General features: G+C 38.9%; 1 protein-coding gene across 22 annotated transcripts in view; it reads left to right on the top strand.

Moving 5' to 3' along the window:
• TMC1 (transmembrane channel like 1) overlaps window positions 1-27,151 on the top strand; it is a 375,625-nt gene that overhangs the window by 329,002 nt on the left and 19,472 nt on the right. For 21 of the 22 annotated variants that reach the window (XR_014266085.1, XR_014266086.1, XR_014266087.1 and 18 more), the window contains 6 exons: window positions 2,945-3,087; window positions 7,553-7,697; window positions 8,316-8,510; window positions 11,062-11,241; window positions 11,367-11,528; window positions 18,400-18,528. Coding sequence is in view for 19 of the 22 variants with exons in the window: in XM_082470917.1 (XP_082327043.1) it covers window positions 2,945-3,087; window positions 7,553-7,697; window positions 8,316-8,510; window positions 11,062-11,241; window positions 11,367-11,528; window positions 18,400-18,528 (954 nt within the window). In the remaining 3 variants the exon portion in view is untranslated. The remainder of the gene's footprint in view (window positions 1-2,944; window positions 3,088-7,552; window positions 7,698-8,315; window positions 8,511-11,061; window positions 11,242-11,366; window positions 11,529-18,399; window positions 18,529-27,151) is intronic. The other variant, XM_082470924.1, reaches the window with a different exon arrangement.

The raw sequence follows: 27,151 nt of genomic DNA, 5'->3' as shown, positions 1-27,151 counted from the left end.
TCAGAGAAAAGTAGAAATATACTCCTACTAGTGTGGTACTACTTCCCCTTCACATACCCTCAGCAGGCACAGTTCACAAGTTATAGCTTCCTTTCCTATTAGTTCTGACTTCACGATTTTTTTTTCAAAATAATGGTCTGACAGTTACTACAAACTAAAAAGGCTTACTAAGGATGATGAAACTCATTTACCATCGTGGGGATAGAATGTTGTCTTTCACAGTGAGTATTTATTTGTAGTGAGAAACACCAAAGGGATGGAACTCTAATATAATTTCAGGTGACACATACTTACAAAGGGGACATTGCATGCAGAACTTTTTCTAGGGGCCTCTGTAATCCAGTCTCCCACTCCGTCTATGTACAGTATTTGGCAAATAAGTTCTCGATAAAAGTTAGTTAGATAAATAAATACATGAGTTGATTCCTAGCAACTGCATCATGAAAGCATTCTCATAGATGTGTGTCGGTTTCTGTGGACTAGACCAGCTGCAGCATTCAAACAGAAATTAGAGTCTTGGTAGACAATGTGCAAGCATGGAACCTAGAGTTGGACAGGAATTTTCTGTGCTCATTTGAAACTTGGCTCTGACTGTGGTTTCTCTGTCACAGATTTTGGGATGGGAGAGTGCTCCCGCAGGGAAAGCCATGTGCGCTGACATGGAAACCGAATGGAACCTTGGCTAGGCTAGGAGTCGTTGCTATTTTAGTCACTTCCAGATGTCTGCTATTGGAGTTTTAAGGGAAAGGGAAAGATGTGTGGCGTGTGGTGGGCCACAGGGTGGAAGGGGAGGGGAAGACCTCTTTTAAGCCTTTCAGTGTATTTAAAACCACCCCTCACTATGTTACTGAGATGGATTGGATAAGGCTTTTAAAAATTGTGCACTTCAACAGTACCTCCTCTTTTGTTTACATGCTTCACTGCATATGTAGAAATAGACCAACTGAAGAAACCTTTGTGAAGTATTCAGGATTCCAAAAAAAGAGCTCTTACCCCCACTGGTTGTGATCTAATATTTATTAAGTGCAGCCATTGAACATATGCTGAATGACACATACACCAGGTGAGTTAGCTGCCCCAGAAGCTACTGTGCTAACCTAACAAGCTCACTAGATGTTTGTTACATATCTACTTTCTCCTTTCATGTTATTTTGGAGGTGGCTTTTAATCCCCATACTGTCATTATGAATTAGAAAAAGAAATCAGGTTGTAATGTTTATGTATGTGAAGATGAGGCCCTTTGAAATCTTTTCAAAAGGGGTGTCTAGATCCTTTCCACGAGGTCCTGGCACCCACTCTGAACCAATCCTGGGGTCCAGGGACTTCTTGTTTCTTTGTTTTGCTGGGTAGATATGGCATTAGTATGATACAAGTCCTGGTAGGCAAAGAAAGCATAGGAGAAGCAGTATAGCACAGTGGTTAAGCATATGGATTTGAATTAGGCAGACCCCGTTCAGGTTCAGACTCTGTCACGTACTAGCTATGTGAACATGGACAAGTTACTTAACTTCTTTAAAGCTCAGTTTCTTCATCTGTAAAATAGGTGTAGAGCTATTGAGTCTTTTTCAGGTGGGGAAGTGATGGTAAATAACACCCCCTACCTTGTCGACCCAGGTTGTGAGCTAACCAGAAATAAGACAAAAGATTAGACAGATGGAGGTCAACATGCCATCTTTATTATCGTTAAAGCTGATATTAAAGAATATGGCATCTTTTTATGGGCAAGTGGGCTTCAGAGGCAGACCTTCCTACCCAGCAGTCCTAGACCAGGACAGGATGCCCCTCACAGGGGCAGAGCACAGCATGGGATCTCAAAGGAGGAGGAAGAGTGGTGCCCCACATCATCCCCATTCCTCATCCATGCTGTACTATCAGATGAGTTTCTCCTCCCTGGGGTTAGTATGAGGCAGTGGAGAGGGGCTGGGAGTTTTACAGTTATGGTTCTTCTCTACATGGCAAGTAACAAGTGTAGAGGAAAACGATTGCCCCCAACGGTAGCCACTTCAAAAGGGTTCTTGTGAGGATTCTGTAAGAAGAAGTAAGGTGTTCAGCACATGCTACCTGCTCAAAAAAATTTATTGATTGATATTATTACTGCAATTATCTTCTCACTTCACAAAGCATAGTAGTTTTAAGTTATTGTCAGAGAGATGAAGTCAGAGAGAAGCTGGGGAAGTAGATATATAGTAATACAGAAACAATGCTGCCAAGCTGAGAGTGAAGAACACAGTGAATGAGAGAATGAGAGAAAGATGAAGACTATTATAAGGGAAGCAACATCAAAATATGCCATGTTCTGTGTATAGAGAGCAGTTACTCAGGTGGCTTTGGAAGACGGTGATAACAACCCTGGCAGGTAATTTTTGGGAAACAGCAGGTAATTTCATGAATAAACATGCTTGTTAGGGGATAATAGTCTTGATGAATGGAAGGTTGTGCATATTGGTTCCAATGTCATCTCACCTGCTCCTTGTTTTTGTTAAGTGTGAGCTGAAATGTGGCCTCTGTGGCTTATGGAGAACCAATCTAACTATGGCTCCGGTGACTGGAAGTGGAAACCTGCCATGACACTTTGAGGAAGCACGTTTCAGATCCAATATTAAGCAGGCTCTTAAAATTATAAATTTAATGACACCATGAAGTGTGTTTTGATGTTTCAATCAGTGGGCATTTCACGGTAATGGCTCCACAGCTGAGCAAGCCTATAATTGGTTAAAATTTTGGCCTATTTAGAAGTCCCTGAATTTCAAGTAAACCAAGAGGCTGTCAATCAATGTGGCAGCTGAAACAGTCACTCCATGAAGCAAAACAATAGGGCTCATGGCAGAGCCATCTCCCAAGTTTGAAAATTAATGTCATTTTGTTATTCTTCTTAGAAGTCGATCTTTTTTCTTTGAGTTGCTCTTCACAGCATCTGTTAAGTCGCTTTGTTGTTGGATTTTAGGGATTGGCTCAATATTCTGTCCTCTTTTATGGCTATTACGACAATAAACGAACAATTGGATGGATGAATTTCAGACTGCCACTATCCTATTTTCTGGTGGGGATCATGTGCATTGGATACAGCTTTCTGGTTGTCCTTAAAGCGTAAGTTTCATTGGTCTCTTGGGAAGCAAACAATGATTTCTGGAATCAAATGGAAAAATTAATTTGAAAACTGGATTTTCTTTTTTTCTGTTTCATGTCTAGAGAATGCAGAGTATTTAAGAGATAAAATGTGGTTTTAATACCTACACTAATGTTAGACTATTACATCTCCCAAACAAAAGGGTTGAACACAAGTGCAGGACTTTGATCATCTCACTGGGTCACAGTGATGGTTGCATGCCTACCCTGTGGTTGAGCATATTTTAAAATTGTGCTTTTTTGTACTTTAAGGTGTGAATCAATGTTTCAAACAAGACAGGGAAACAGCTGCTGACCCCTCTTTTTGCATACAGAAAGGTTTGTGACTTGCAGAATCAGCTCAATAGATAGAATCTGTTGTTCTCTGTTCATTAAAACAAACAAACAAACCCAGAATAATCACTCATCCAAAAAATTTCAGCTGTGTAATATAGCAAAAACAAATAGCCCTCAACGAGACCATCATGATCAACTATATAGTCATGTTTTATTTTTGAAGAAGATTTATTAGAGCATGGTAAAGAATTTCATTGGGGAACTGATGAAAGTGCAGCTCATTTTTTCTCCCTGTCTGAAATATATTTTTAAAACCTCACTTGAAGACACTGCAGAAACCTAGCACAGTCATTTAGGACTATAAATAATATGAATAATCCATCCTTTAGCTACTTTTCTGAACCAGTTTAGCAGGTGTTGAAACATCTCAATTAAAGTCTCCACCCTTCTATTTAACTATGCACAAGGTGAATTGGCCTTTTGCTTCATTGCAGGGAGGGACCTCTACCTGAGGGTCCAAGTCCTCTTGAGCAGGAGCTTTCTGGAACAGTCTATGGCATGCTTTGTGTCCTGTCCCCTGCCAAACTTATTGGTTCCTCCAGAGAAAACTATTACGCTTAGTTTTTAAGCCCTTTCAGGACTTGAAAAAGGCCTTAATGGAGATCCCATATCCAAAATCTTTATCTACTTGTCCAAGTGTAATCAGAGACCCTAAGTATGTAAAGTATCTGTCTACCTGATAAAGTACTACCACAGTCCAAAAAATCTAAGATATTTCTAGTCTTTTGGCCATTTTGATTTGGCAAGACTAAAGTCAAGGGTACAGTTACATTACAGAGGCCTTGTGAGTATCGTTTCCATGTTGGTCCTTTAGTCTCCATAGTCACTGAGGAAGCATGTCTATGGATGTCCAAATCCTCAGCTTCTTTTAGTGACTGTGCAGAGGCTACATACCCTAGTGGGCTCTTGAGCCATTCTTCATGGAATCAAATACCAGCTCTAGCCCGTTCTAAAAGAACTTTGACAAATTGTTCAACTGCTCTATTTTCCTGTTTCTAATAGAGGTGTAATAACACCTTGATGTTAGGATGGCTATGAGCACAAAATGAGTCAGTACATACAAACACTTAGAACATGGCTGGCATAAGGTGATTGACAAATGTTGACTGTTTTATTAGGATTGTAATTCATAGGCTTATTGAAAAACCAAACAAAGCCAACATGGTAGGAATTGAGGTCATATGATAGCCCCAGCAGTAGGGTAGTCACATAGGGTTATGTAGTTATACATTAATAGATTTGCACATTTATTATAATAATTTTCTGGCAGATGAGTGTAAAGCATCTAGAACAGCATTATGCAAAGAGCTGTAAGACAAGGTACATATAATTTAAAATATTCCAGTAACTATATTAAACAAATACATAGGTGGAATATATTTTAATAATATATTTTATTTAACTCAATATATCAAAAGTATTCCTTCAACATATAATCAATCTAAAATTATTATTGAGATATTATCTGTCTTTTTTTGGTACTAAGTCTTTGAAATCTTATGTATATTTCACACTAGTTGCATTTCAAGTGCTCAGTAACCACATATTGCTGGTGGCAAACTTATTAGCTAGTGCAGCTCTACAGGAAATGGCAGCTTTTCCTATTAGCTCAAAGATGCCATTTAGGATAGCTGTAGGGCACAAATTCTACATTTTCCCCCTCAAAGTCATCCATGTTATGCCACCCAAACCAGCCTGATTTTGGTCCCTCCCTCTGGCAGGGGACCTTTGGTTGTTCATTACCAGATTGGCAAGTAGTTTAAGCTCACTGGCCTATATGGGAAGACAATTCCAAAGCGATTTATGACTCCTACCCAACTCCTAGCCCTGGGGGCAAGGCTTGGTAGAAGAACAACTGATGAGATATAAATGATTGTTCAGAATCCTGTATCATCTCTTTCCCCCACCACTCGCCCCAAACAGATACATTCTTGGAATAAACATGAGTGGCTTTATGGGATACATGACTCAAATCAAGGGAAACTAAAATTGAATGCTGAAATCAACTAGGCAACTGGTGGACTTTGTCCTCTTGCCCATGTTCTTTGTCTTCAGCATCCTCATCCATAAAAGGGAAGCAAATATCTATATTTGATTAATTAATAGGGAAATTGGAAGGAAAATTAGATAGATATCCAAGAAAGAACTTTGAGGTTTTAAGTTAGGTTGACTAACTTTGTTGACCCAGGAATCTCCTGGCTTTAGCATTGAAAGTCTTGTGCCCTGGAAACCTACTGAGTCCCTGGCAAAGCAAGACCATTGGTCACCCTTCCTTCCTCCACTCTTTCCTTCCTTCATTCCTTGCAAATTATATGTTGAGGTAGTTTCTCAAAGATATAGTTGTTCAAAAATATAACCCCCTTGAAAAAGGAGGAATTTTTTTTTAAGTATGTACACTTTTTTTCTCTACAGACAAGGAATGGAGCTGTACATGAAATATTTTATAGCTATCAGGGCCATCTCTTAGTAAAAATGTGTTGTTAGCAGAGGTTGTCTTCAATATCCTTCCTTACTCCTTTTAGTATTTCACTCCCTTTCTTGTCAATTCCCACATGCTAGATGTTCCCTGTTTGCTTGTCTGGCTAGAGCTCCCTTCTCTGGAAGGCTGTCTACAGCTACAGAATCTTGCCTGTGATAAAGCTCCATTCAAGACTTATCTGTCAAGTGGTCAGTTTTACTTGAGGCCCTGCCCTTTGCTCAGTGACAGTGCAAAAATGGGTGATGGCATCTTAATCAAAAAAATCATTTTCTCCCTAGGTTAAACCATTGGAAATGTTTGATTTCAACCCTTTTTGACCTACAAAAAGGTACTTTGTATGGTTCAACATATCTCATGGTGTCCTTGCTTGGGTACCAGAGTGAAGTCAGAAAACCTAAGCCCTTGACCCACCCCTGTGGTTTACTTCTGTATAATGGCCAGCAAATCACTTCATAATTTTATCCTTCAGCTTCCCCAACTGTAAAAAGAGAATAATATTAACTACTGCGACCTCTTGTTAAGTTTTTGAGAAGGACAAATATGATAATACACATCAATACCATTTGCAAAGGGTAAAGTGGTAGATTGATGTAAGGAGTAATTATTTTTGGTTGTTTTTCAAACACGTTAGCCCATCTGAAATATATAAACCTCTGTAAGGAATAGGACTAAACAGTGGGGGAATTTAGATGACCTTAGAGATACCTGCCAGACTGCATTGTCAGCTTTATGTCATTGTACTCCTTTCTTTTTTCAGTTCCATATCACTGTAATATTTAAAAAACTAAAACCTTATGGGACCATTTTATAATATATATCATATAAAATTTTAATTTTGCTCTTTATAGTAGTAGGGGAAAAAAAGGAAATGGAGTAAGTGGAATATAGATCTTTAACCACTGAAGTAAGTAAATGTACTTTAAACTGCCCAAGCAAAAAAAAAAAAAAAAAAAAATTAAAACATCACTGATTAGAATATATGTAACCACTTGCTATTAAAGTTGTATAAAAATCTTGATTTTTGGTCAAGAGTTGTCGAGTATGGAAAAATTCCATGCATTCAGTGTAATCACTCTTTGGAAGGAGATTCTAAGGGGAATTGAAATCTGTGAAGGAGTTTCCTTTTCTGACCTGGGTTAATCCATCCCTAGGCTTCACGGGGTCTGGAAACCAACTAAAATTGTGTACAACAGTTTAAGAGTCTATGCATATGTTTTTCCTGATGAGGGTCCTGGTGGTTTTCATCAGATTTCTAAAGAGATCCTTATCCCACAAAAGTTTCAGAGCCTAGTATATGACCCTAGGAAAACAGTTTAGGAAAACGAATAAAAAATACGTAATTTTATATAACCTGTTTAATTGTTAAAATCATCAATGGTTAGTAGTCTTAATCTTGAAGGCCTGGAAAATGAACAGCTTAAAAAATTAAAACAAAAAAAATTTTTTGAATAAACTTTTATTTTCTGGTTATTAGAACAAACTTGTTTGAAAGTATATGTCTTTTAGATATTGCTTCTCCAATTTCCCTATAATTATGATGTTTTGCTATTCTCTAACCTCTCCCTTTCTGCTTGTATTCTGGCTGCTGGATTAAACTTCCTGTTTGTATAGGATGACCAAAAATATTGGTGATGACGGAGGTGGTGACGACAACACTTTCAACTTCAGCTGGAAGGTGTTCACCAGCTGGGACTACCTGATTGGCAATCCTGAAACAGCAGACAACAAGTTCAATTCTATCACGATGAACTTTAAGGTAAAGACACCAACTTCAAGAGCCTTTTCTTGGTATTTCTAAGAGTAAAATTGGAGCTGTTCCAAATGGTCTAGGTAGCAAAGTATCTTGACAATTAAAAGAAAGATTAACTCATCATTTCTTCCTGCCAGGATCTGGGCAGGGTTCTGATTATGACTGGAAAATGATTGATGACCCATGACAGCACTACTTCTCTCTAAATTTGGTAATAAAACAATGCCATTGGCTTGAAACAGCCAACCATTAGTAATCAGAATCAGATATTTCAAATAATAGAACAATGCTCGCTAATTATTTACAGGAATACTTTAGCCCAATATTTTAAATGACTCTAAAGTATTATTTTGTAGTTGTTTTAAAAAACCGTACTAGAAGAGACTTTAGAATGAAGACTATCTTAGTAAATATTAGGTCAACCAGAGTTTGTTTGTAAGAATTCTTCCTTCTTTCTCTTACTTTTTCTCACTTGCTGGCAGTATTCACCTGGTTTGTGGAATCCCAGATTCAGTTTACATTTTCATTCCTCACTTTCTGATGTTGGCAGAAATAATTCCTGAGTTCATGATACTTTTTGTAGCTCAAATATTTCTTTTTTTTTTCTGTTTTGCCTGGGTACAGGAAGCTATAATAGAAGAAAGAGCAGCCCAAGTAGAAGAAAACGTCCACTTGATCAGATTCCTGAGGTTTCTTGCTAACTTCTTCGTGTTTCTAACACTTGGCGGGAGTGGATACCTCATCTTTTGGGCTGTGAAGCGATCCCAGGAATTTGCGCAGCAAGATCCTGACACCCTTGGGTGGTGGGAAAAAAATGAAGTTCGTCTCTGCATGCTTTTTATGTGCTTAGAATCTGACATTTGAGATTTTGTGGGTTGTGCTTCAGTGTTGGGACATGAAATACGGCCACTCTACCTATCTCTGTCATCCTGACCTGAGAGTGAACCAACCTCGGCACACATGTCCCTATTCCAGCCTTACTTCCAAATCTGTCTACTGTCTCTTTTTCACTTTGTGACATTAGGGAAAGGTAGAGTTGGAAGAGAGATTAGAGCACATATTCCAACCAGTACGTTTTATAGACAGAGATAATGAATCTCAGATTAGGTGATGTGTTCATGGTCTCAGAACCATGGAGAACAATGAGAGTTAAAATTTAGGAATCTTGATTTCAAGCTCAACACTCTTTCCATGACCCTATGTTGCTTTCTCTGTAGATCCTGCATCTATCTTTGAAAGATCCAATTGTCCCCTGAATTCTTTGAAGCAGCAATGATAAAGCCCTGGGTTCTTATGTTTATTTCACTGGAAACATTCAGATTGCCTCCCCCACTTTGGGCAAGACTGGGCCTCTGTCTGTTTTTCACTAGCAGCCTAACTGCTCCACCTCCTCTCCTTACCCTATTACCTCCCCCTCCAAATGCTATTCAAATGAGGAAGGCCAGCTCTTTGACAGGAATTAAATATTATGATTGCAATTTGTCTTCAGGGTATCTGTCATTTAGCAGGTCCAAGAAAAGAGGTCAGAGGTAGATATTTAGAATCAGGAAATCACTGGTCATGTGTTGTTTCTTGGGTCTGTTCCCTTTCATAAAATGTTCTAGAATACAATGTGGCATCATTTTGAACTTGGGCATTTTCAGTGTGTGGAGATTTAGGCGGTGGGATGTGTAGATTTCCCACACTGAAACTTCTGCAGAGTCTTGTAGACCAAACAGATTATGAAGTCTTCATATGCATAGAATTTCCTAGAAAAATCTTGCACAGAAAATGGTATAACCTACTTACAACAAAAGGCTCCAAACAAAAACTTTCTACGTATCTCAGAAGCAGTAACACTGAAGATGGGAGACCATACATTTAAGATACTATGATGACATAGACATTTCATGAAAACCTGTAAAACAGAGAGTCATTAGGTGGAGTTATTTTATTTATTGAAAACAAAGGGGAACCTCAAAGCATTACTAAGTTTGCTTTCAAAATTATCCTTGCAGTTATGATAGCATTTATAGGCAAAATTATCATGCCACTTTGGTCCGTGGTTTGTACTGATCATATTTTTGTATTAATAAACCACAGAAAAGGAGGGATAATTGATTATCATCAAAAGGGTCACTCTTTGTAAGTACATGTTTAATATCCATCTTAGGGGACCCCTGATTCCTAGGGGCCAACAAAGGTAATAATGGGGATTCATGAGAAACTTTACAAACTTGATGAAACAGAATTTAAATTTACCTTATATAAGATTGCATAGCTCTGCCAAGTTTTTACTTTAGGCTGAAATTATATCATGCTGATTTTATATTATGTCATGCTGACTTTTAGCTCCTGCTGGTCATACTTATACAATGTTCTTAGTCAAAAGGGAAAAACATATTGACAATTATTTTCTAAATATAGTTTGGTAGTTCTAATCATTCAAAACATGGAGTCTACCGGGGGGAAATGGGAAATGTTCAACAGTGACAGTTTGAGCCAAGTATTCAGGCAAAGACATTGCCAGAGTCACCTGGAACCTTTTTTAAAACTTTATTTAAAGGTTTTTTTTCCCCCGTTATAAAAGTAGTACATGCTCTGTATTCTTTTCCTTGACTTAATTTAGCCTAATAATATAATCATAAGTGCACCAATCAATCTGGAGATAAGGGCCACAAATTTCCAGCTTGTCATATTTTCATTCTCTCTCTCTTTCTCTCTTTCATAATTCTCTTACCTTTGGCATTATGAGCCAGTTCTTCATTTTTGAAACTTTTCTGCCTTGGCTTTGATGACATTATGCCATGTATTCTCCTTTTGTTTTTTCTGAACGTTCTTTCTGTTTTCTTTGATAAAGTCGATTCCATTTTCTTTCTTTCTTTCTTTTTTTTTTTTTGCCCCTTATAGTTTGCATTCCTGCAAACTCAGTATTTAGTCCTGGGCCCATCTCAAGGAATTCATCCATTCTAACTGATTAAACTAGCCCATGTGCTGATGATTGCCAAATTAGTATTTCCAGTTTGGACCTCATTCCTCAAGCAGATCATTTTCCATTTCCTTTGGAAATCTTGTTGTGAAGTGCAGAATCAGTTACCATGTATAACAGTAAGTGTTCTCTGCATAGAAAGTAATGTAAATCGCATCCCTCATTATACTAGGAAACACTATTATTACTGGCACGTCCACAAGCTCACGCACATGTACATCTTGAAAATATGAGTTGAATATTGTCTTTTGTTTTAATAAGATCAAATTTTAAAAATGCATGAAATAATTTTAGTCTTATAAAATATCAAAGGAATCTAGCTAGCATCTTGCAAATTTGGAGGAAAGCAATAATAATTTTTAAACACCATTAACTTGGTTCACCCCTTGTGTCTTCTTGTAGATGAACATGGTCATGTCCCTCCTGGGGATGTTCTGTCCAACATTGTTTGACTTATTTGCTGAATTGGAAGACTACCATCCCCTCATCGCTCTGAAATGGCTCCTGGGACGCATTTTTGCTCTTCTTTTAGGCAACTTGTATGTATTTATTCTTGCCTTGATGGATGAGATTAACAACAAGGTAAATCTTGTGTCTGGATTGTCCTTGCCATCAGCATGTTGTTAGATTCCCAGTCTCAAGATTGCCAGAAATGCCTTTGAAATCTCTGTTGTCTTCACTTTTGTTTCCATTACTCTGCTTTCTAGATTGAAGAGGAGAAGCTAGTAAAGGCCAATATTACCCTATGGGAAGCCAACATGATCAAGGCCTACAATGCATCACTCACTGGAAATACCACTGGGCCACCCTTTTTTGTGCACCCTGCAGATGTACCTCGAGGACCCTGCTGGGAAACAATGGTGGGGCAGGTAATATCACAAACAGAAGTACATAACAGTTAATGGATTAAAAAAGAGCAGGGTCACTATTTCTTCCATAGCGTGGCCTGTTTTTTATTGCTTATTAATGAAAATAGCTGAGGCTTATTGACTGTTCACCATATGCTGGCTGTGAATTTCATATATATTATCTCTTGTAGTCCTCACATGCATTCATTCAGGTAAGTAGTACATTTACACCCCTTTTACAGTTGCATGTAAAGGAAGGATATTTTAAAATGGTTTGAGGAAACGTTTACTATCTATCTGTGTTATAATAAAACACCCAGGTTTAGATACAACCCAAGTAAATATTTAAGTGGAACTCTAGTTAGTGTTACCTTTTTTCCATAAAAAAAGAAAAGATTCTTTTGGGAGCATGCACTAATACTCATTTCAATAATGTTAATTTTTGTCAAATAATTGCCCCTTAAACATGAAAGGAAATACTATTTTAGGTTTGTTGTTTTCAGATGACTGTATAAATGACCCCAGTCCAAGACTAGTGGTATTTTAGCAGATAAAAGAGATAATGTTTCATATGGCTTTCTGTTCAATAAAGGGAAACCAAACCAAAAAAAACAAAAAACCTACTTCAGGTCTCTTATTTCAATACAAATCCAATTTATATTTTGAAAAGCCTTTAATTTTATCTCATTAGAATTGACATTCCTCACGTGCACTTCATAAACTGATTTTGGACTTTGGTTCATCCTTGATGGACAGACATTTTAAAATATGTCATAGTACTTCTGTCTGTCAGACAACAGTTCAGTTTCAGCAGTAATGTGGTCTTTGGGAAATTATTTGAAATAATTTTTTACTGTGTACTTATTTTTTTGTAAGATAGATGGAAAATTGAAAGTTAGCATTAGTCTTATGAAACTAATTTAAACAAATACAGATATCATTAGATGTCCTCAGCTTCAGATACTCATCTGACTTAAGCCACTCATCTGTGATTTCAATTGTGGGAAAAAGTAAGGAAAATGTATATAATGCTAGACAGACATCACTGAAGACCAAGTCCAAAATGTATGATATAAGTAAGGATTCTATTTTATTTTTTAGGCTTTTAGGGACCACATAAACCCTTCCCTTTCCAGTTACATGTTATTAAATACTTGATTTTCAGACACGCACATTTCATACACGGTTACAGGAACATACTATGTATGCAATAATAAATGAAATGAAACCTGCCTGCACTTGGTAGAGAGATGCTTGTGATACACAGTGTGGTAGACAGAATAATAACCCCTCAAAAACGTCCATGTTCTAATCCCTGGAAACTGTGAATATGTTACCTTACATAGTAAAATGGACTTTACCAATGTGATTAAGTTAAAGATCTGGGGATAGGAAAAATATCTTGGATTATGTGGGTGAGCCTAACAAAATCACACATACTTATAAATGGGAGACGAGTCAGTCAGAAAAACTGGCTGTGACAGTGGAACCAGAGGTTGGAGAGATGCGCTTTAAAGGTGGAGGAAGGGGTCCATGAGCCAAGGAATGCAGGTGGCCTCTGAAAGCTGGAAAAGGCAAGGACACAGATTTCGCCCTGATGCCTGCACCTTGATTTTAGGCTTCTGAACTCCAGAACGGTTTATGTTTATGTTGTTTTAAGGCACTAATTTTGTGGTAATTTCTTACAGCAGCAATAGGAAGTGAATACACAGGAGTATATGGGTTTCCATGTTTTAAAACTCCTTGAAGCAAAATCTGGTCACGGCACTTAACACAAGTCTGTTTTATCACATCTAGGCTGCTCCCTAAATCTTCAGCAAGAGTTGAGAGAAGTGAAAAAATATAAAGTGTAGTTTTCACAAACTCAAAGAGTTTGAGATATTCTCTTATGTACATCCCAGAATGCAGACCGGCATGAGGGCTAAGCAACCTACCCTTTACCAGGCAAACACCTGTTAAACAAGATTAATAGAACTGGGGCTTCCCTGGTGGTGCAGTGGTTAAGAATCCTCCTGCCAATGCCGGGTACACGGGTTCGATCCCTGGTCCGGGAGGATCCCACATGCTGCGGAGCAACTGGGCCCGTGTGCCACAGCTGCTGAGCCTGTGCTCTAGAGCCTGCACCACAACTACTGAACCTGCGTGCCATAACTACTGAAGCCCGCATACTCTAGGGCCCATGTGCCGCAACTACTGAGCCCACATGCTGCAACTACTGACGCCCGTGCACCTAGAGCCTGTGCTCTGCAACAAGAGAAGCCCCTGCTCCCTGCAACTAGAGAAAGCCCACACACAGCAACAAAGACCCAACACAGCCAAAAATAAATAAACAAATAAAATAAAATTACAGCAGATTAAATTGTGTTGAGTAATATTTCACTAATAAAAATAAAAAAAAAAAGATTAATAGAACTATCTGTAAAGAATAAGGTGGAAGCTGCTCACTTCTGAGGCAGAGGCAGCAATTAATTAGACATGAACGTCATGCAATCTAGAATACTTATTTTCTGATTATGCAGAAGCTTCTGGGATGCTCCCACACACACTGAATTAAAATAAAGAAAAAATTATTTAATTCTTCTTCTTGGGAGCCCTTGTACCATGCTGCTTATCTTGTCCTTTTTTTTTTTTTTTTTAAATCCTGTCTCTAGTGGTTTTCCTTGCTTCATCATCTTTTCTTACTGCCATTTGTAGTTGGGTTTCCCTTTTCTCTTTCGCCTTCCCTTCTCTAAATGAACATTCAGCGCTTGTGGGAAAGTCTGCAGGAGCGGCAGGAGGGAAGGGCTGTGGTTCTGAAACATTTATTTTACCCACTTTTAAAACAAAGTGATTCCAGAAGAAATAGTAAAAGGCAGCTGCTTTGCATGGAATGTTGGAGATATACCCCCAAAGACTTGTTCATTGTTCTATGAGAACATTCCAGATATTTTCTCTTCTTCTCCATGGATGCCCTCTGCTCTGTTTTTCCTCAAGGATACTGTGGGACTTAATCTCTCTTTGAATTTGAATATAGGAATTTGGTGGCTCCTTTATCTCTCCAGGGAATCTCAAGATGTAGTCACTTAGTCTCATCTCCAGTGACATTTGATAGGTAGGCAGCAGAGCCATTCTTGGGAGACCGCTCTTTGAAGCTATATACTTAGGTCTGCATTTTGGCAAAGGAGAGAAAGCAGACAACAGTGACAGTAATAGCTCACATTTATCGAATGCTTCTTGTGTGCCAAGCATTACCTCCTTGAATTTTTAAATTACCCTCTGAGATAAGTTATATCATTATCCCCATTTTATAGATGAGGAGACTGTGACTTAGAAAGGTAAAATAATTTGCTCGAGACCTTCAAGAAAGTCAATGACAGGAGCCCAGATTTTACCTACAAAGTCTGATTAGAGTTTGTGTCCTTCTGCATAGTGCTGAACCGTCCTCCAGAAACGTAATTAGCATCAACACATACTCCCAGACTCCTGCCATGGAATATCTGCTGTCTGTGGCCCTTTGTGATGCCCCGTCTCTATTATTTTCCCTTGACTTGCTAATGAGCCTCTTAGGTTTGCTGGTCAAATACATGTCAGGAGAGTGAAGTGTGAGGTGTGGAGTGCAGTGCTCTGCAGAAGGCCTGTGTGGAGGCCTTGCTCCCATCCTGACTAGCACGCTAGGAACTGGAATTGGATGACGTTCCCTTGGTGGGCTGGACCACCAGTTTTGGAATTTCCTTTCTTATAAAGCAGTGTATCCCTTCTGTGGTATGTTAATAAATATTTTTACATTTTAATATAATGTTTGAATCCTCTTCTGCTATTTTATGTGAAAGTTAGGACATTGCTTAGGAAAAATATTGTATTTCAACCATTGGGATGAGGGTGCTTAGGAGGATGTGGAGGACTTCAAAACCACTCTGAAATATTTTCTCACTGAGGAAGTCTTCCCAACCTGGTGGTGGAAACCTAAAAATATCCCTCACAGCCTACTTCTAATTCATGCTAGTTATTAGAATCTGAACTCAAATTGCCTGGGGAATGAAAAGGAGAATAAGAGTAGGGAAGAGGAAAGTTATGTTCAGAGATAACCGCAGGAATTTACTATCACTCAGTCGCTCACTCCGTATTTATTGAGTGCAGGCTAAGTGTCAGGTGTTGTGCTAGATACTGGAGGTGCAATGCGGAACAAAGGTGGACCTGGTCTCTGCCCTTGTGACAATTACAATCTCTTGGGAACAAAGCCATTAATTAAATAATTATACAACATTTGCAAATTTACAATGGCAACAAAGCACTACAAGAATGCAATGCATGCAGTCAGAGAAGCTTGCCCCTAGTCATCGAGGTGAGGGACTTCCCTAAGTTAGTGATGCTGTAGTGATGCGTAATAGTTGGTGTAAACTGAGTCAAGAGGTGAAGTAAGATTGAGTAGCATGAAGACCACATGTAAAGACCCTGTGGCCTAAAGAAGTATGCAGTTTGAGGGTATGAAAGAAAGCCAGTGGGACTGGAGTAGAGAAGACAAGGAAAAATATGGAGAGCTAGACAGGAATCAGATTATACAGACATATGGATTATGCCTCACACTCACCTTTGTACTCCAGCTGTTGCTGCAGCAAACGACTGCATGCAGCTGTTACAAGACAGTATCTCAACTGAGTTGTATACAGATTCTCACCTTTATCCTGCTTCCCTGCTGTCACCAAGTGAGACGTTAATACCACATGGGGCCATCCCTGACTGATGGGAATGGGAGCTGGTGGATCAATACTCCCCTCTTCTGTCTCTTGGGTGGACAGATCTGAGACTTATTCTATATGGCTACTCAGCGGGTCCCCAGAAGAATCAAGACCCAGTTGCCCCAGTAGGGACAGCTTTTAACACTCTCCTGGGTAAAGGTTTTCTTTCTCTCCTTTCCTGTTTCATTCTTTTCCATCTCCACTCCTGTTCTTTGATAGCACTTCCCAAAATATACTACTGGCTCACAGGCACTACTTTTGATGGGAACTAATGCCAAGATAATTTTTTTACATTTATAGTTTAAAGTTTTCAGTATATATTTTTTAGCTTTTAATATACTTATATTATAGTTAACTACTGTTTATGGTGGATGTTATACACCTATTTACAATAGCAGGAGTTATTTTTTAAAAATAAAGTATATTAAAGTTAAAAGAAATATTAGGTAAATAATATTTCAGATGGTACTTGGACATGGCAAGAATCGTGAAGGTGGTACACGACTCCTTGGAGTTTAGGAAGCACTGCTCTGAATTATGGGACTGGAAATTAACCAGATAACTGCTAGTCAAATGGGCCTTGCCCTATGATGTAATTCTTTCTCACTAGTTATTTTAGAGGTGAGATTATATAGGTAGCTGGAAATAAAAACCAGAAGACTTCTTTTATTATAGAAGAACACTGTATTTCTGGAAAAATATGTCTTATTAGATATTCCGTGTCTTCAATCTTAGGGCACGAATTATTGGGAAGGAGCAGAAAGGAAAGAGCAGAAGAGAACGATCATAATGAAAATTTATAATTATATGTCTACTCTTATATTTATTGCCTATTGTTATAAGTTCCATGAGGAAATAGTGAACTTCCCCTCTAACCCACAACATACACATTTTGCACGTAACTTCAAGTCCACACCACTGAGGTAAAAAGTTTGTAATTTTCCAGACCTTTTCTATACATATACATGTTATGCATATACATATATACATGCATGTATATATGCGTAGGATTTGTTAACAAGTGGGTTCATGCTACGTATCCTATTTTGTAAATTTTTAACAATCCATTTCTTATCAGAGCATAGCATCTGAGGACTTTTTAAGCAAGTTTATTGAGATATAGTTCACATACCAAACATATCACCCATTTAAAGTACACAATTCAGTGGTTTTTGGTATATGTTCACATTGTTGTGCAGCCGTAATCACAATAGCACTTTGTTTAAGAGCTCACAATATTCTGTGGTGTGGACACCCATTTTTATTTAATTAATTTCCTCTTGAGTATATTTGAATTGCTTCCAATTTTGATCTAGGAGAAACAATGCTTTCATAATTATATGTATAGATTTGGACATTTGTGCTAATACCGCCATAGGATACATTTCTAGAAGTGGATTTTCCTAATCAAATTCCACACACTTTAAAATGTGATGGATCTTCACAAACGTTCCCCCCCCCCCACAAATGTTGCACCAGTCTAACTTTCCCTTCTGTCAGTTTACAACAGTGCCTATTTCACCACACTCTCACCAATATGGAAAAGCATGGATTTTAAAATATTTATCACTCTGTGGAGCAACAACTCATTGTTTTAATTGTATTTTTATAATGTGGGATTTAAGTATTTTTGAATGTTTTAATTAACTGTATATTTTCTTCTTTCTTATTTGTGCTATTTGCCATTTTTTTCCTTATTGAATTGCCCATCTATTGTACTGATTTGTAAAAGTTTTTTATGTGTTAGAAGAACTAGTTCTTCATCATATAAGCCACAAGTACTTTTTCCAAGCTTGTCTTTTAATTTTATAAATAAAAAATTTATTTTATAAATAAATTTATTTTATTTATTTTATTATCTGCTGTTTGCCAGATTCAAGTTTTCAACTTCTGTGTTGTCATTATTTTCCTGTTTTGTGTTCTCGTGTCATGCTTATAAAAGTTTCTCAGTAGGAAGACTTCTGATACAGTGGTTTTGGCGCAGGAAATAATTATTTTTAGACTAATAAAATAGGGGTGAAACATTTTTTACTTGCTAGATATGCCTAACTAGTTTCTTTACCATTAGTTGCAGTTTTCAAGTTAATACTATTTAGAAAGCATGACAAATTCGATGTTAACATTAGGACCATTTGAAGGGAGAAATGCTCCTTTTAATACAGATAATATCTCAACAGGAATTTGTGCGGCTGACCGTTTCTGATGTTCTGACCACCTATGTCACAATTCTCATTGGGGATTTTCTCCGAGCATGTTTTGTGAGGTTTTGCAATTACTGCTGGTGCTGGGATTTGGAATACGGATATGTAAGTGTGATATTCATTTTTCTCTTGTCAGATTATTCCTTTGTGCTTAGTCATTTACATATACCATGCAAGAAGAAGAATTTAGGAGGTGGGATTGTCTTTTAGATGTCAATAAACGAAGACCAATGAGTATAGTTTTAATTCAGAAGGGGGTCAGACTTGAGTCTCATGGCTTGCAATAGTCTAGCAAAAATAGATTCTAGTAAAATTACAGATGGCTAAAGCAGCGGACTTCAACCTATCTGTTAAAATGGTGAACTCAGTAAATCTTGGGCCCATAGTCAGCTCCCTCCCCATGAAGCTTGCTGGCATTTCTAGAAGCAGGGCAAGATGAGTAGTATCAACTGCACATTTTCTGTTTGCTTTGAATTCTAAGCAACTGCGGGACACTTATCAAGTGCATCACTGTGCAGTACGCTGGGGGGACAAAGGAGTCAATGAATACACTGCTTGCTTCATAAAGCGCACAGTCTAATGAGAGCTCAGCAGAGACGCAAGCAGGGGGCTCTGAAAGGCCCAGGGTACTGATAGGGCTCTGGCAACTGGTGGAGTAGAGTTCCGGCAAGTTGATTTCCTTCCCCACAACAACAGCACAGGTTTCTCTGAGCCCCACTGGTGTTGATTCCATCACCAGCCCCCAACTATGCTCAACCCCAGATCCCCCCACAAAGTTTGAGAGTGGCAGCAAAGCACACATCTCTCTGTCCACCTTTTGCAAATGAAACTGTCATCTTGGGAAATAGGACCTGAGGAGTTGATGGTATTGATACTTATTTGCTCAAGTATTTCCAGTGGCTTCGAAGTATTTAGAATGAATTCCAAATCCCCGTCCAAGGCCATCAGTACCCTGTGTGATCTGCTTCTTTTTTTCTCTCTGAGCTCATCTCCTACCACTTTCGCTCTTGCTTTGTAAAGTCCACAAACACTGGGAGTCTTTCTTATGCTCAAACACAAGATGCTCCTTGCATCTGCCCCAATTGTTCTTCCCTCTAGGGGTGCAGGTTCCTAGAATTTTCCAGGGCTGATTCTTGTCATTAAGGACTCACCTAATATGTCACCTCCTTTGAGCTTTTCTCTGACCTTGCAATCTAAGGTGGCCCATCAGGCACTCTCTCTTTCAGCACAGTTTTATTTTCTTTATACGATGTATAACTATTTGACATCTCCTTTTTCGAACGTGCTTATTATCTGTCTCCCTCTGTCGCAATGAAAGCTCTCTGAAAACAGAGGCCTTGACCTCATGCTTAGGGCTGTGCTTGTCACATGGCAGGTGTTATGTTGGCTGGCTGCACTGGCTGACTCTGTGTTGAACCTCCGCATCCTAGCACCATCAAGGCAACGCCGTCTACTGACAGAACTCTGCCTGCTTCCAGGGATGTGCCCTGGAATCAATTCTGCCCTAGTATTCTTGAGCTAATGATGTTTCTCTTCTCACCAGTGAAGGGATATCCTTCCCTGCTGGGCTTCCTCCTGTCTCATGCCCTCTAGTTTCTGGACAAGTCCTACATTCAGAGCTGTTTTCAAGACTCCAGGCTAGATCCTCTACCTGGCTACCTGACTTTGAGATTGTACCTTTTATTAGGTCATCTGTCTCTCTCACTGAAAGTGTTTCTTGGAGGAGCCAGAAGCAGTTAGGTCATACTGTTTGGTGGACGACAGTGAGGTAATGCTATAGATCCAGAATGCCCTTGTGTTGCTTTCCCATTCCCTGCTATGAGGTATTCAGCTGGCTTGGTTTCATTTCTATTTTCCTTGCCTGATTCAGCTCTTCTGAAGCAGACATAAAAATTGCCATTTCTTTCTTAGACCATCACTTGGCTTATGTTTGCCTTTTATCCCTAACTGCTTTCTTCTTAAGTGCTAGAAAATTTTGCTTCAAATATGAAGTCAATATAACATGACCTGGATGCATAAAAGCTGTAATTATATGACCGTAATTTATTATTTATTGAGTGCTGGCAGTGCTCTTGGGTTAGAACAAAGTACAGGAAAAAAGACAAGTTCCTGTTTTAGGTCAGACAGTGAATTTGCTTCCATGTTACCTTTGGAAGGCTCATCAGAGAGAAGCTCAGCAGCAAAACAAGTTTTAAAACATTAAGGTTGGATGATGGATCTTTGATATGGATCTTATTATCACTGACCCACCAGGTGGATAGCTTACACAGCTGAGTGCCTGCTAGGTACAAACCATTATGAGCAAACCTCTGTGCCTGCTGATAAGAGGATACACAGATGTAAAAGCTGTAAGCCTAAGGAGCGGTTGCAAACGTGGGCCTGCAGCCCAGATTCAGCTGACAGATATTTTTTTCTCTCGTCTGCAGTGTTTTTTTGTTCGTTTGTTTTTTTGTTTTTATGAGCTAATATTTTAAAGCTTGCAGTTTTACATTTAAAAAATATGGATTTCTTGGGACTTCCCTGGTGGTCCAGTGGTAAAGAATCTGCCTTCCAATGCGGGGAACGCGGGTCCGATCCCTGGTCAGGCAACTAAGATCCCCCATGCCGCGGGGCAACTAAGCCTACGTGTCACAACTGCTGAGCTCACACGCCTCAACAAGAGAGCCCGCGTGCCGCACACTACAGAGCCCACGCGCTCTGGAGGCTGTGCGCCACAACTAGAGAGAGAAAACCCGCACGCCACAACTAGAGAGAAGCCCGCGTGCAGCAACGAAGAGACCACGTGCTACAACGAAAGATCCCGTATGCTGCAACTAAGACCCGACACAGCCAAAAAAAAATTTATATGTATGGATTTCTTGTTTTTCTTGACGTATTGAAAGGCCTGACAACATTAGACCCATATTCCCACTCTGGAGAAATTGGCTGGAGCTGAGGAATTACTGCCCTCTTCTGGTGGAACATTCATTCACCGACTCCTCACACCCTTTGCTACCCTTTAATCCTGCAAGCTCCCGTTGTCAACGCAGAGCAGGAAATGTAATTGCACATTGGAGAAACCACTGTGGGAGAGATCAATAGGAATACAAAGACAGGATGGAGTAAGAGACATTTGAGCCAAGTCTTGAAGGAGGATCAGAATTTCAAAAGACTGAGACGGAAGAAAGAATTCTCAGGGGACGGACTGATGGAAGGCAGGGCCCAGCAGCTGGAAAGTATGGGTGGTGCAGGCAGAGATGCAGAAATCTAAAATGGATCTGTTTTAGAGGCTAAGAGGCTGATGAGAATGTTTCTTTGATATTCTGGACTTACTAATTGCCAGTATGAGTCCAGAAAGTACCTGTCATGAAGCAAAGGAGAACCTGAGATGGGCAGAGGAGATACTTTTAAGAATCCTTTCAGGAATGAAAGAGAAAAATGTGTCCATTTCTGCCACCAAAAAAAAAAAATTATTTTTTTCTGAACTTTAAAAATAATACCAGTTCATTGTTTAAAAATCTGGAAAAGGCAATATAAGCTTAATATGGAAATAAAAATCACAGGTAATCCCACCACTCATGACATTACTTAGTTAATTGAATTGTAGAGTATTAGTATTTATTTATATGTAGATAAACAAGTACTATAGATTTATATATAGTACTATGGATTCTTATAAAAATATATTGGCATGTATCCTATTGACTAGTTACTTGCTTTTTTTCACCTAACAGTGACCTTTTCTCTATGTTATTAACTGGTCTTTTATAATTTTTAAATGGCTGTGTGATATTCTACATATGAATGTACAATAATTAGTTATTTTTTATTTGTTGTTAGTTGACTGTACCTAATGTTTTGTTATTATATTATACATTGTGATTGTATTTATTTATAGCCATGTAGATAAATATCTCCATAGATAAATCATAATCTTATGCAAAACTTATTTCCTTATGAGAAATTTCTCTAGGTTGAATTGCTCAGTTATAGAGAAGATATTTTTGAAAAAGTTCATTCACTTTTATAACAATAACTAACCTCTATAAAGTCTAAACTCTGCAGACTCCAGCATTAGATTCAGAGATTCACTGAATGTTAAGGTTAGGTGGAGTTTTGACAAAATCAGTCATAATGCTTTTATTTTACATATAAAAAATTAAGAGTCTGAATTGGAGTTGCCTAAGTTTATATAGCCAGTGAATAAATAAGGACAATGAAGTATCCTTCTGGAAAAGCCATTATGTTAAATATACTGAATTATACACTGGTTATATCTGAGTAAATTGGGTTAAAAGTGACTCTGTATATTTTCCAGTTATAAATTCATGGCCAAAGTATTACCACAACAAACCTATGAAGATGAATTGAGGTGGGAAAATTACTGGCTAGGAGCAGACTGTTAGACCATGTAATGTAAGTTAATCTTTCCTAAGACTTCTCTGAGCATAGCAGATAGTTCTCAATGTTTCTAAAGAGTTCACTGACTCATGGGAGTGGAATGGTTTGCTCCCAGAAAGGATTTTAACCACCCTGATTCAGCAAAACCACCCTCAGTCCTCTTGTAAACTCTGGGTTTTCTGCAATAGTTCAACACAGAATGCCTTTAACTCTCACTTTATGCTGACACCATCCTTGCCATTTGTCAATGAAGTAGGTAAATAGTATCCAGGAAGAAATGGATTGAATACATGGCATGGGGTAAGAGTATGTTCAATCAAATTAAAACCTCAGCTTGTTTAAACCTTGTTTAAAGTTACATTTTAAGGTGCTCCTTGTTGAATTTATGTGAATGGAAAATATGGGAGATTTTCCTGAGATCTGATGGAGTGCAAGATTACCCATAAATAAGAGGCATATGATTCACAGACCATCAGAGTATATTACTAATCATATTACACTGTATTATATTTTTATGTAGAGCTTACCATGTGTTAGAACATCTGCAAAATACTTTACATATATTATTCTGTGTAACCATACCAGCAACGCTATGAGGTAGATAATATTTTTCTACTTTACAGTAAACTGAAGTTTAGAGATTTTTAATAATTTGCTCAAAGACAGAGGTAGGACTGAAATCCACATCTGATTGACTTCAAAGCCGTCAACCAGATTTCCATCATATTGAATTTTCACTGTAATGCTTACCCCTAGAAATTTCAAGGACCCTGCCAAAGCATGACTGATTCATGAGCCAATCCATAGCATTTGTAAGTCAAATGCTTAGACAGGTTTCTTGCTGTAGAATGGAATTAGCAGGAGGGGCTGGGATATAGAATTAGGAAATAAACTGATATTCCCTTTCTGGGAATGAGATACTATTTAGCAGTCCAGGAAGATGGCATGATAAGGAATCAGTAAGAAGTCATGGGTATCCAGTGAAGGTGTGAGAACATGGGCAAAGGGACAGAATAGGTTGGACTGGACGGAGTCTATCTGCAGGCAGCTAGGGTTATAGTGCAAAGCCCTGAGGTGCTGAATCAACCTAGTAGATGAGGGTTGGATTTGTTGTAGGTTAGTAGTTCTCTAATTTGAGCATACATCAGAATGCTCTGAAGGCACATGAAAACACAGGGTTTCTGACTCAGTAGATCTGGGGCAGGGCCTGAGAATTTACTTTACTAAAAAGTTCCCAAGTGTTGATGCTGCTTCTGGTCTGGGGACCACCCTTGAGTGCCATTGCCCCAGTGCCACAGGCCAGGCCAGCCTGCAGCTCTAAGCAGTGTGATTCCAGCTGTGGGAAATGAGATTTGTGTGACGAAAGTCAGGCAGGTCATTGCAATGACAGAATTATCTCTGAGATCCTGAATTGCATTTCACAATATCCAGAGGTTGATGGTTTGCCCCAAATAATTAAACTTGCAGAGAGAGGATGGGTTTTCTCAGGCTTTTTAGTCCAATGAGCACCGTATGTCTTCCTTCTGGGTAGATAACTCACTCTAGCCCACCACAAACAAAGGTCTAAAAATAAAGCAAGAAAATTTCTAGTTCCTTGACTATTACGGACCCCAACCCAAATCCAAATTGGCTCCTCTGTTGCTGGCCCCTAAAACTCTTATTACGTATGAGCAGCCCTTAGGGACTTTATTACACTTACTCCATTTGAATCATTTTGTTAACTCGGGTTACAAGAAAACCTGTTTTTTCTCAAGCATCATTTACCTTTAAGCTTTTTATATTTTAGAGGCAACACTTTGCAAATTGATTTACACTCATATTATTAGTGTATTGGCTTTAAAAAAAAATGAAACTATAGTATGATCTCATATTTTAAAAAATCCACCTCTAAAAGAATGAGCCTTGAATTTCATACCCTGTGTGTGTGCGTGTGTTTGCTTTCTTACATTTGTTTCGTTTTTAGAGTGGGAGTTTCTGAGTTTAATGAATGGAGTATAAATTCCATTTTTAAGGTGTTTAGAGAGAAGCAATTTTTTTTTTTTTAACATTTATTTATTTAGTTGCACTGGGTCTTAGTTGTGGCAGGCGGGCTCCTTAGTTACGACTCACGGGCTCCTTAGTTGTGGCTCGCCAGCTCCTTAGTTGCAGAACGTGGGCTGCTTAGTTGCAGCTCGAGGGCTCCTTAGTTGTGGCATGCAAACTCTTAGCGGCAGCATGCATGTGGGATCTAGTTCCCTGACCAGGGTTAAATCCGGGCCCCCTGCGTTGGGAGCGTGGAGTCTTAACCACTGCACCACCAGGGAAGTCCCAAGAAGCAATTCTTTAATAACTGAGTCAGCCAATTACAGATTTTAGATTAGAAAGGGATCTTAGAAATTATCTAGTTCAGAAGTAGGCAAACTTTCTCTGTAAAAGATTGCACAATAAGTATTTTCACTTCTGCAGGTATGTTATTGTGGTGTAGTGAGAAATATATATTTTGGTCTTCATTCCAATTCCCGGCTGGAGCGCTTAAAATTTTTGTAATTTACTAAGCAATGGTGGTGCTAGGAACATCTTTTGTTCTTATATTTGGTCTTTAACCCTGGCTCTTGATGCAGAGTTCCTAAAGTCCTTGGAATATTGTGGGTGATAGGAGCATTATTTGTTCCAATGAGGCAGCTCTTGGTGGGCTCCTGGATAGCTTCAGTTTGGGGGCTGGTCAGCAGAAAGACCTGGCCATAATTAGAAGCTTGGAAATTTCAGCCTCATCCCCCCATCCTCCAGGGAGGGGAGAGAGGCTGGAGACTGAGTTAACGATTGATTTTGTCCCTGTGATGAAGTCTCCATAAGAATCTCTGAACCCTGGGGTTTGGAGAACTTCCATGTTGTTGAACACATTGAGGTGCCAGAAAGAGGGTGCACCTGGAGAAGGCAAGGAAACTCTGTACCCTTTCCCTCGTACCTTGCCCTATGCACCTCTTCCATCTGGCTATTCCTGAGTTGTATCGTTTTATAATAAACCAGTAATCTAGTAAACAAACTGTTTTCCTGAGATCTGTGAGCTACTCTAGCAAATGATCAAAGCTGAGGAGGGAGTCGTGAGAATCTCCAGTTTACAGCCAATCCGTCAGCATAGGTGACAACCTGAGCTTTCGATTAAAGTGTGAGGCTTTCGTCTAAAGTGTGGGGCAGTCTTGTGGCACCAAGACCTTAACCTGTGGGATCTGTACCAACTCTGGACAGTTAGTGTCAGAATTGAGTTAAATTGTAGGACATCGAGATGGTGTCCACAGAAAGTTGGGGAAATGCTTGGTTTGGGGGAAGAACCTATACATCTGTGTCAGAAGTATCATGAGTAGAGTGTAGTCATAGAGGAAAACAAGTGATTTCCCTTGCATCAGGCCATATGGTCTCTGTTGTAACTATGACATTCCTGTTTTCATCCCAGACAGCAATAGACAATACATAAATGAATGAATGTAGCTATATTCTAAAAAAACTTTATTTACAAAAATTGATGGTGGTCCAGATTTGGCTCATGGGTCATAATGCACCAACCCCTGATCTAGTTCATTTCATTAGTTTATCTGTGAGGAAACTGAGGCCTGAATTGATTAGTGACTGGCTCAGCTCACTCCGCGAGGAAATGGCAGGGCAAAGTCTCATACTTGAGTCTGAATCCCAGATGAGTGTCTGTATCACAAAACCGCTTGTCACAGTAGGGAGTGTGGAGGTACCCTTTCTCTGCATCCGGTCAATCAATTTATGCATCAAAGATTTTATTCCTCCAGCTGCCCCTGCTGCACACACAGTATGAAACCAAGGGTTCCTAGTGTGTCCTTTGTGCTTTTCTGGTCACCTGGTTATAAAAATATCTCATCTCAAATGGCCTTTAAGAGGTTTGTATGCTTGTGAGAATAAAAGAAATGTACTTCTAAAAGTTTGAATTTTTTTCATTTTCCTTAGTTTGGTGGGCTAAATCTGACACTCTTCTAAAGAGGCCAAGGTTGAAGGTTTGATTCTTAAACGGACACAGAGAAGAGGTGTTCCAAGGCCACAGATGGTGCAGACCACCGACTGAGCATTTGTCACATGTGTTCTGTGATCTCGCAGGGCTCCAGGAGAAAAGGGGAGTTGATCCAGAGCAAAGTGCTCCTGGGGAAAGAGAAAGACTCAGAGCTAACGTTTCTCCAGATTAGAAGCAATTCATTTTCCTCATTTTCCATGAAAACCACACTTTTTTCATTGTTGATTTTAGAACAAAAACTGTCAGCCTAACCTCTTTGCATCTTATGAACATTAAGCTTCTTGATGATCTGCAAACTAAGTGAAACACTTTGTATATTCTTTAGTAGTATCTTGAGTG

Source organism: Balaenoptera physalus (assembly GCF_965194825.1).
Source record: "Balaenoptera physalus genome assembly, chromosome: 7".
Classification (NCBI taxonomy): Eukaryota; Metazoa; Chordata; class Mammalia; order Artiodactyla; family Balaenopteridae; genus Balaenoptera; species Balaenoptera physalus.
Note: the sequence above shows the minus strand (reverse complement) of the source record. Positions and strands in the feature narration are given on the sequence as shown.